General features: G+C 44.4%; 2 protein-coding genes and 1 non-coding gene across 3 annotated transcripts; 2 read left to right on the top strand and 1 right to left on the bottom strand.

Annotated features, from left to right (window-relative positions):
* The first annotated feature begins 740 nt into the window (after positions 1-740).
* Positions 741-4,331, top strand: LOC132265527 (beta-glucuronidase). Its single transcript, XM_059766226.1, has 4 exons — positions 741-855; positions 2,091-2,500; positions 2,569-3,904; positions 3,972-4,331. Exons 2-4 carry the CDS (start codon positions 2,108-2,110, stop codon positions 4,208-4,210), a joined length of 1,968 nt encoding a protein of 655 aa, XP_059622209.1. The 5' UTR covers positions 741-855; positions 2,091-2,107; the 3' UTR covers positions 4,211-4,331.
* A 1,016-nt stretch (positions 4,332-5,347) lies between these two features.
* Positions 5,348-6,354, bottom strand: LOC132255376 (zinc finger HIT domain-containing protein 3). The gene is made up of 2 exons (XM_059751376.1): positions 6,222-6,354; positions 5,348-6,160 (listed from the first exon to the last, which is right to left on the bottom strand). Exons 1-2 carry the CDS (start codon positions 6,299-6,301, stop codon positions 5,833-5,835), a joined length of 408 nt encoding a protein of 135 aa, XP_059607359.1. The 5' UTR covers positions 6,302-6,354; the 3' UTR covers positions 5,348-5,832.
* A 240-nt stretch (positions 6,355-6,594) lies between these two features.
* Trnar-ccu (transfer RNA arginine (anticodon CCU)) lies at positions 6,595-6,667 on the top strand. The gene has a single exon. It is a non-coding gene; the product is annotated as a tRNA-Arg (tRNA).
* The last annotated feature ends 3,246 nt before the right edge of the window (positions 6,668-9,913 follow it).

The following is a 9,913-nucleotide window of genomic DNA, read 5'->3' as shown; positions in this document are numbered from 1 at the left end:
ACTATCTAAAATGTATTTAGCAATATCATTAAATTCACCATGTGGTTAATATATTGTAATAATTTTGGTATATGAGAATATTCTCCTTTTTACCTTAAATGGTATAATTTTTCATATGAGGAAAATTCTCATCAATTGTCACAAAATCTGTGTATTTTTTTTTTTAACAATAATTATGACTTTTTGCGCCCAGAATAAAGAGCATTCGTGGGCAGATTTTAATCATGATGCATGTGAAAAGTAATAATTCACTCTCTCGTGCAAGAATATTTCTGTTGTGAAAGCAGTGAAAATTTCACGAATCTTCGAGGCCTCGAGTGCGCGTGAGTGAGACGACCTGAGCCGTCTGTGTGGCATCTTTAGTGCCTCAGAGTTTGCATTACGCAACAGACGCGTGCCTCGTGCTCTCCAGCGATCATCCACACATCTCTGGTCATCCTCAGCTCGCCTTCCTGGGCGTCGCGGCAAGAGTCTTGGGCGCGCCACGGGCTCTGGGCTCCCCTCTGGGCGGCCGGAGCGGCTCTTGGGCAGGCTCGAGAGCGAGAAGACGCGAATCGATAAATTCCCAGTGTCGCTGAACTTATGAGAATGTGTGCGCAGTGTTTGAAGAGCCATGTGGCCGGTTGAGGAGTGTTTGCCATGGTGTTTTTGCTGGCCGCCTCGGGAATCTGGCGTGCGATCCGGACTCTCCCAGTGAGTCCATTCACCCTCTCGCGACGCGAAGCATCCCGCCATCCTCCGGCCTGCATCCAGTCCTGGCCACTGGGTCACCTCGCCCCGTATAAGAGCGCCGCGAGCGCGCCTCCCGAGACAGTTGGCTGGACAGCTCCGGCAAAATAGGATCGCTCTGCTCAGGTGAGTTTCGCGGAAAATCCCGCTGTGCGCGCGGGCAAAAACCAGCTCGGGAATTATTATCTCCCGCATCAGCTCGAGTCAGTGCCGCGGGCACTCCTGGCTTAATTGTGGGATAAATCCCAAGAGAGTTTGAGATCGCGCGATGTTCTTAGAGGCCGAACAGAGTTTAGTGTCGCTTTGAGTGTAGACAAAATTAATTAATTCTAATTAAACGCACGCTGGTAAAAAAATGTCACAGCTCCGAAACGTGTATCTCTGGCTGGATAATGATCAGGAGAAAAATATCTGAAGTTCAAGCATTTTGCTTATTGGGAAACTTCACCTTGAAAACACTAATTAGCATGATAAATTTGTTGTGTTTAAATTTAATTTAAAATGTGGAATGAATCGTCAAGATATTTCAATTACCAGTAAAACCAGATCATACTCATGTTAAAGATTACATGAAATATTATCCAGATTTACAGTTGCGCACAGTGAAATCAATCTACAGGATATGTTAAACACGCAGACGCTGCAAATTCTCACTTAACTCACGGTTTTAGCACGAATAAAGTCAAATTGGGGTGAATAATAAATCGAATGTCAATATTTTTCGGTGTTCGTGTACCAATTTTGATCTTTACTTCATGTGGACGTATTTCACTGGCCATGACCGTATTTGAACCTCACTTGCTTTTCCACTGTTTCTTATAGTACTTAATATGAACACCGTTTAGAACACTTGAACGAATTAATAAACAATTCACACTATTTTTATCTGTTTTCCCGCAAATTCTTCCGCTCACACACAAATACTGATTCCGCAATGAATTTTTAATTACTTTCTTTTCTTTACTACGATACTAAATTCTCTGTTTAGTGTCAGTTTCCTGGAAATACTGTAATATATATAAGCCTTGTTATGCAATGGAACCAACAGAACTTTTTTTTCGCTGTCTGTGCCGAAAACACGGCGAAATAGATAAGAAAAAAACAAACGCCTAGCATGAACTTTATCAGCTATTGAAGTGAGAAAGAAAACATCGCGCGTATCGCGACTCTATCGAAGAGAATGACGATGGATTGGAGGCGAAAAGTAGCTGATAAGGCACTTTGAGGCCACCACAAGTGTTAGAATGGTGAGGGAATCTGGCCAGTTGACGGATTAATGGCTGATGGAAAGCAATACAAACTACTCGCGGATTCGGACAAGTATGTCAGAAAACGCCTAACTCGTCTCTCTATCTTCACAGTGCTTTCATTCGCGATTATGGGAACTGTTGGATTCTTCGCCAAAGTGGCCTTCACCCTCATGATCATGGCCATTCATCATCCGCCCGCAATGACGCGCGGCCTGCTCTATCCTCGGGAGTCGGAGACCAGAGAAGTGCGCTGCTTGGACGGCATGTGGAACTTCATAGCGTCAGACACACGCCAGCCCGCCAAGGGAATTGAGGAGAAGTGGTACGAGCAAGATCTGAACAAGGTGGGAACGACGATTCAGATGCCAGTTCCTGCCAGTTACAACGATGTCACTACAAATTCATCTCTACGGGATCACGTGGGAACGGTTTGGTACGACAGGAAGTTCTTCGTCCCGAATTCATGGTCAGATAAAGTAGTCTGGATTCGCTTCTCCAGCGTTCACTATGAAGCCATTGTGGTGAGACTCTTATCATAATTTGCTAATCCGGGAACTGTAGAAATTCAATCTAACTACTTTACTTGCAGTGGATCAATGGCAATCGAGCAGTTCGTCATGAAGTCGGACATTTACCTTTCGAAGCAGAAATTACGAGCTTTCTAAACTACGGACAGGAGAATCGAGTGACTGTTCTCGTGGACAATGTCCTCATACAGACAACAGTGCCTCAGGGAAACGTGATGGAAGTGCCCACAGACTATGGTATGAACCTAGTTCAAACATACACCTTTGACTTCTTCAACTACGCCGGAATCCATCGATCTGTGCACCTGTACACAACATCCAAAGTTCACATTGAAGATGTGATTGTGTCGACTGATCTGGATGGAAACACAGGCATCGTGAACTACAGAATTATAGCTAATGATACGGATGTGGAGGAACTTGTGACATTCATTCAGATCTTAGATGCTGACGACAATGTTGTGGCTACGAATACAACACCTGCAAATATGCAAGCATCCATAGAGATTCGGGATGTTAAGCCTTGGTGGCCATATTTGATGCATCCTAAGCCTGGATATCTCTATAAGATGGAAGTTTATCTATCCACTGCCACAGTGAAGAACATTGACATTTATCGTTTGAAAATCGGCGTGAGAACACTTCATTGGAACGCCACGACATTCACAATCAATGGAAAGCCCATTTATTTCAGAGGATTCGGCCGACATGAGGACTCTGACATTCGCGGCAAAGGACTCGATTTGGCTCTCCTGACTCGCGATTATGATCTTCTGCGCTGGGTAGGAGCCAATTCCTATCGCACTTCGCACTATCCGTACTCTGAGGAAGCCATGGAGTTCGCAGATGAGAACGGAATCATGATCATCGATGAGTGTCCAAGTGTCGACACGGTGAACTACAACGAAGCCTTGCTAACCAAGCACAAGTCTTCGATCGAGCAGCTGATTCATCGCGACAAGAACCATCCGAGTGTCGTTATGTGGTCCATTGCGAATGAACCCAGAACCGCGGATCTGATGGCAGGCAACTACTTCGAAAGTGTGGCCAAGTTCACACGGATGCTGGATCCCACGCGGCCTGTCAGCGCGGCCATTGCTGTGTCCATGACCACTGATCGCGCGGCTCAGCACATGGACATCCTGATGTTCAACCGCTACAACGGCTGGTACTCGAACCCAGGAGAACTGGGCATGATCACGAGCAGGGTGATCGAAGAGGCCACTGCCTGGCACTTGAAGCATCAGAAGCCCGTGATAATGTCCGAATACGGAGCGGACACGGTTGAAGGACTCCATCTTCTGCCGCCATTTGTCTGGACTGAAGATTACCAAGTGGAGCTCTTCTCGCGCCACTTCAAAGCTTTCGACATTCTACGATCCAGAGGTTTCTTCATCGGTAAGACCGCCAATTTCTCGTCAATCCTCAATCTTTTCTACAATACCCGTTTTTCACACTCTTTCAGGGGAGTTCATTTGGAATTTTGCCGACTTCAAGACCGCTCAGACCGTCACGCGTGTTGGTGGCAACAAGAAGGGCATCTTCACGCGATCCCGCCAACCCAAAGCCGCGGCTCATCACGTGCGAAAGCGCTACTTCAAGCTGGCCAAGGATCTCGAGAACGCACGCATGCCTAATGATCTCTTCCCCTACCTCAGCGACTCCGGATCGTCCTGCATTGAAACCCCACGAGATGAACTGTAAACAGTGTCCCAAATCGCGAATGACTTAAAAAGTATTGAGTGATCTGTATTTTCTATCTTCGTACTGATAATTCTCTGTAAACGTTTTAAGTGCTAAATAAATATGATTGAAATGAAAAATATATATTGTATTTGATCCATTTATTCAGATGTTCAAATTTTCAAATTCAAATAAGAAACATCATGTAATTGATCCAAATTTATTAGAAATTTATTCTCAGAATTTGTATTTCATTTTATATTTTTGCTGCATATTTTTCTTTCAACTTCTTCTTACGCCCAAATCCACTATCCGAGTTCAATGGACAGATCAGAACGGTCAAATGAAATATCAATGAGTTCTGAAAATAGAGAAAAAGCCATCAAAATCTATAATTTAAACTATCTTCAAGTATTGAAGCGGCTTTTGGTTCTAGTTTTGTACCAAAAGTGCTACATTACTTAGTTTCATCATTCTAAATACCTTCGGTAGATCTTCGTCCACCTCCTCCTCCTCCTCCGCCTCCTCCTCCGCCTCCGCCTCCTCCTCCTCCTCCTCCTCCTCCATCACCACCTCCGCCATCACCACCTCCGCCATCACCACCTCCGCCATCACCACCTCCTCCATCACCACCACCGCCGTCCCCACCTCCGCCTCCGCCGCCATCTCCGCCCCCTCCGTCACCGCCTCCTCCTCCACCATTTCCGCCTCCATTCCCGCCATTTCCATACTTGTCCTTGTCCTTCTTGCGAATGCGCTTGCAACGCTGGTTAACACAGGCCAAGTCAATGCGACATGGCGTCTTGTAGTCACAACTTCCGCCGACAGTTTGCTTCGGAATACATTCTCCAAACTTGCAGAAACGGTTGTAGTGACTGCATTCAATCAAATACGGAATGCACTCAATGAACTTAGCCGTGATTTGTTTGTCGGGACCAAGATCAGGAGCTTCATTACTCACTTCCTTGCTTTTCTCAAGCGAAAGTGAGAAGCAGAACACAGACAGTGGGAACAGAAGTCCCACAGAAAGCACTGCAATCCCTCTAACCATCTTCAAAGCCAAATTAACCACACACTGAATTCGCCATTCCAATTGAAGAACTTTTATACACACTGGATATCAGCAAATAAAGTGACCTTTGCCAAATATCTGGGGCAAATAAGGAGCGACACGTGTGGCACAAATTAAATTGTAGGAACGTTAGGCATTTTTCAAGTATTTAAATAGTATTATTCTCGAGATATTGTGGTAAATTTATTGCGAACTTTTTGCCGTTATTCAACTCTTGAATACCTAATTATATTCTTGATTGACGAAGACGAATGTTTGGGGACGATAATGCGAAAAATTGGGGCAATAATGATTTCCTGACTTCCGGTCTGCGCTAGCCAGTTTTTTTTTATCATTCCTAATATTCTTATGAATTCAAAATCCAACAGAGGCGAAAAACTACAATTTTTGAAGAGAGAAGTCTTTATAGCTTTTTTAATTAATAAACAAATGTACATTTATAGCTAGATTTTTATTATGTACTGAAGAATATAATTTTGCCTTTAAAAATACCACTTATTTGCCCCTTTGGTATCAGAGACACATCCGAGACACAATTTCGCCTTTTATTCACTTTTTCCTATCACATTTTTCATTCTCTCAATGTCTTTTCCTGTGGCTCAACAATTCTGAGAACTTGATCGGCGAATTCCGTGAAGAGAGGCTCTTGCATTGCTGCACTCATAGCCTTTTCGGCATTCTGCACTCCATCAAGTTCCTGCAAAAGTCGCCTCAGGTGCGGATTTCTTAAAAGATCCTTGAGTTCTGCAGAATTTCTCAGCATCTCCAGCGTCTGCTCAGGTACAGTGTCTTCAGTGGGGAAGAGGATTGTGGATTTCGCACGTGTTACTGGCTTGAGACTGCTTTGGGGCGCGTCACACGGACTTTCTTTGTGCTTTTTGCAGCAGACAACGGAACAGCTGGAAAAGTAAGTGTATTAGAGAGTCGCCAATAGAAGATATCTTGTCTGGATGCACTTACTAAGGAACTGCACACGTTGGACACTTGTATTTTGCCGAATTTTCCTCACAAATCACACAATTTCCACTTTGTTTATCCATCGCGAATGAAATGTAAACAAAACCATGTGTCAGTGGTGAGTATAAATATCCCATCGAGTGGTGAATATAAGAAGGGAAATTTATGCTGTACTAAAATCCCAATTTTGCAGATAAAATGCTCTTTGCGTAATGTTTTTCAATCAAATGAGGTTAATTTGACCGTCAAATATGCTGTAGAGTATAATTTAGCGATATGTGTAGAGGAGAAATGCAGAAATGGGATAGAAAGAGGGGAAATGTGATACACATTGGTGAGTAAAATATGACTCAGCCGTTGTCATATTGCTTCCAGCGCCCCAGTGGCCTAATGGATAAGGCATCGGCCTCCTAAGCCGGGGATTGAGGGTTCGAGTCCCTTCTGGGGTAAAGCGCCAATCTTTTTTTTCCCACCTTTTTGTTGCCCCACAGGATTTTTTACCCTCCCGAGAACCTCCTGAAACCCCTGTATAGCCTAAAATCCGCCTGAAACGGCGCAAAAAGGCCCCCAAGCCCGCTCGCAGAGCGCTCGCGCGGCCGCAAAGGCCCGGATGGCCGGGCAGTGACGAAAGCCGGCAGCATTCCAGTGTAAACGACCGCTCCACAATTTCAGTACGCTATCGTTTCAGAGGCTGTGCTGGTGGCTTTCTACCGGATGCAGAGGCCGCACCATCAAAGCCGAGCGAATTGGCATTTCACGTGCGCTCTCTCGCTCCCACCGCCCGGAATGCGTCTCGAGGAAGGTGAGATTTCTTCCACCTGAAATCATTCATCGCCGATTTCTCAATGAAATCTCTCCCACAGTCTCCCACTCTCTTTTCTCGTCTCGCGCGCGTGCCACTCCATCCGGATGTAGAGTGCGCCACAGAGACACCGTGAGACGCTTCCGCGCGACCCACTTCGCGGCGCCTTGACACTGGCCTCAGGCTCCAGGCCAGGAGGCGCGAGGTGCTCTTCGAGAGCCACTCTTCAAGAGGTTTCCACAGACAAGAACTCTTGAAGCCCCTTCTGAAGAGGTAAGGAGGAAATACTTTCTCAATAGCTTAATTGTTGTATAAACGGTATAAAGCAATCTCTCAAAATTACCTCTTTTTGCAAGCTAAAACTTAATAATTGAATAACATCTGTATTTAAAAATCTCATTTAGAATATTGTATAATCTAAAATCAAGACCATATTTATCCTTGAAATCTTGGTTTCCTTGGTTCGTGTCTCAGATATAAAGGATCTTCATGTCAGAACTGTTAGAATATTGATTTTTTAAGCATTTCCTCACTTTGTATTTGAAACCAAATGATATCTAAGCCGTTTTCTCTGCACTTTACAACTTAACCATTTGCTATTCAACGTTCATAGCGTACTTTTACACTTAAAATTACCTTCTCATCTCAAAAAATTGCTGTGAACGTCAATTCAAATTCAAATCAGGAATAATTAACGACTCTGATTGTGAACTGTAATAAATTAGTCGCTGTGTAGGAATGCTTCAAAGAGCATTTGCTAGGGCATGAGAGACGGAATTTGAATGCAAATAGCACCGCGTCTAGGGCAATAAAGAGCGTCTAGGAAGGTGGAGTGATTCTTTTTTCTTCTTCTTTCCTTGAGCTTGCACACATAGAAGAAAAATGTAAACTTTTACTAACAATGGCGATGGCATGAAAATGCAAGTGCACGTGCTGGGAAATAAAAATTCTCCTCATTCTCATGCCCGAGAGAATCCGCTACGAAGTCATTCTGAGACTGAGCACCTGACTGATTTGCCCTTAATTGGAACTCGATGGAATCCAAAGAGTTGGAGTTTCAGCCGCGCGCGTGTTCGGCTGTGGCAATTTGCGATGCCAATTCGCCATCTCACCCCCGAAACCTCGTGGCTGGGCGTGACGGGCCTGGGAGAGTCTCTTCCCCGGGGCTTAACCCCCAAAATAGTCGCGTGTGCAGGGAAAATGACGAGAACGAAGAGGAGCCCTATTGCAATTGATAGGGAAAGAGTCGCCCGAGAGTCAATTGGGTGAGAGATTCAAACGGAAATTCCTGAGCTGAGAGACAGGCAATGGGAATCAGTGTGAGTGAGAGATGTGGAGGTAAATATCGTGGGGAAATACTTGGTAATTGATGAAGAAATTCAAAGTGTGTCACGGTGTCTGCTCACCATGCTAACAATTACACACACAGACAATCTTTATTAATTGTGGAATTCCACTAACGGAAATAATACAATTGAGAGCCACACGAAGAGGTAACAACTCTCCTCATCTGACCAAAAAATCGCCGTTTCACCGGTTTTCAACATTTGCAAGATGTGAACTGTCTTCCGGTACCGCTTGGTCCGATGGGCCCGCTTTTGCTCAATCGCGATGCTGCAGCGCGGCCTTTGGGCCAGATTCATCTATCCGGAGTCACACATTTTGTGCCGCCGCGCGCAGAAACTGTTAGAGAGACTTCAATTTAGCACAATCTTGTCCTGCCTGAAATTTCACCGGCACAGAGGAGGAAAGTTCCCATGGAAGTGCCACAGACAGTCCGCGCTAATGGCATGGGAAAAGTCCCGTCTCGCGGGGTGAATTCTCTATGCAAATCCCACTGGCCGTTGACCTTGTGATTATTTGTTTATTCTGCCTGCTTCTCACTCGCATATAAATGAGGAAATGGTCGAAAATTCCACAGATATCTTCGTGGATAATTGCCACGGAGTCGCCGTGCATTCTGAGCGCACGACTGACGAACTCCTCTTCTTCCCTTTATAGCAGATGGCGCACAATTCATCCCACCTTCGCGCCAATTTGTCGACTCCACCGAAATCACCTCGTCAGACACTCTAATTGCATTCCATCATCCCATGCAGTCGCGCCCCTCCAACGCACTTTTCCCGCGCGCGCGATTAATAGACGAAATTTCTCAATAGCCGCGCTCCATTGATACGTGATTTTTTCCACACGCACTTCAAAGCCTTCTTTTTCTGCGTTGTTTCATGAATGAACCACACGCGCGCCTGAGAATTTCCTACACACACGCCGAGGCAACGCCCAATGCAAAAGTCTCATGTTGACACTCGAGAAAATTCCATCTACCATGTCATCATTGTCTATTTTGAGTGCTCCCAAAAGACCAACTCAAACCCTTTTCTTGCAATGGTCAACGAAGAAAATTGCTCATGACGTGGCGAAAAGGTGAGCAACTGAAACATCTTTTCATGGGCTTTGCAGATGTATTGAATGTAGTGGCGAAAGCAAGTTTGACTTTTTTGGTGGATAATCTCAAGGGAAAAGGACTGAAATCGAGACATGTACACAGCTATTCAGGCTTTAGGTACAATAGAGATTTCTTGTTATCTTGAAAACTGAAACAGATGATTAGCTGAGCCTTGGAAGAATGATGAATTCGTTCATTTAAAGCAAATTATAGTAAAGGAAATATAGTTCAGTATACTTTAGATCTTCTAGCCTAAGCTAACAATCTTCTGTTGATAGTAAAATTATATGCTCTTATCATTTATTACTGTTTTAGACTGAGATTTTGAGGATTTTACCAGAAAATTGTCTCTTTGGTCAAAGAAAACAGTTTTCTTATCAAAAATCAACTCAATAATCTCACTTTTTGTAGTTTTTTGGAGCGATTTGAACTAAAACTTGAAGAATG

Source organism: Phlebotomus argentipes, unplaced genomic scaffold (genome assembly GCF_947086385.1).
Source record: "Phlebotomus argentipes unplaced genomic scaffold, Phlebotomus argentipes genome assembly contig_5, whole genome shotgun sequence".
NCBI lineage: Eukaryota > Metazoa > Arthropoda > Insecta > Diptera > Psychodidae > Phlebotomus > Phlebotomus argentipes.
This window is presented reverse-complemented; position numbering and strand designations above follow the sequence as displayed.

Excerpts from the sequence above, each read along its gene's own strand:
- LOC132265527 (XM_059766226.1), top strand. The coding sequence starts at position 2,108 with ATGGGAACTGTTGGATTCTTCGCCAAAGTGGCCTTCACCCTCATGATC. Across the intron at positions 2,501-2,568 it reads TTCACTATGAAGCCATTGTG|TGGATCAATGGCAATCGAGC; the intron begins GTGAGACTCTTA and ends CTTTACTTGCAG. Across the intron at positions 3,905-3,971 it reads ATCCAGAGGTTTCTTCATCG|GGGAGTTCATTTGGAATTTT; the intron begins GTAAGACCGCCA and ends ACACTCTTTCAG.
- LOC132255376 (XM_059751376.1), bottom strand. The coding sequence starts at position 6,301 with ATGGATAAACAAAGTGGAAATTGTGTGATTTGTGAGGAAAATTCGGCA. Across the intron at positions 6,161-6,221 it reads CCAACGTGTGCAGTTCCTTA|CTGTTCCGTTGTCTGCTGCA; the intron begins GTAAGTGCATCC and ends TTACTTTTCCAG.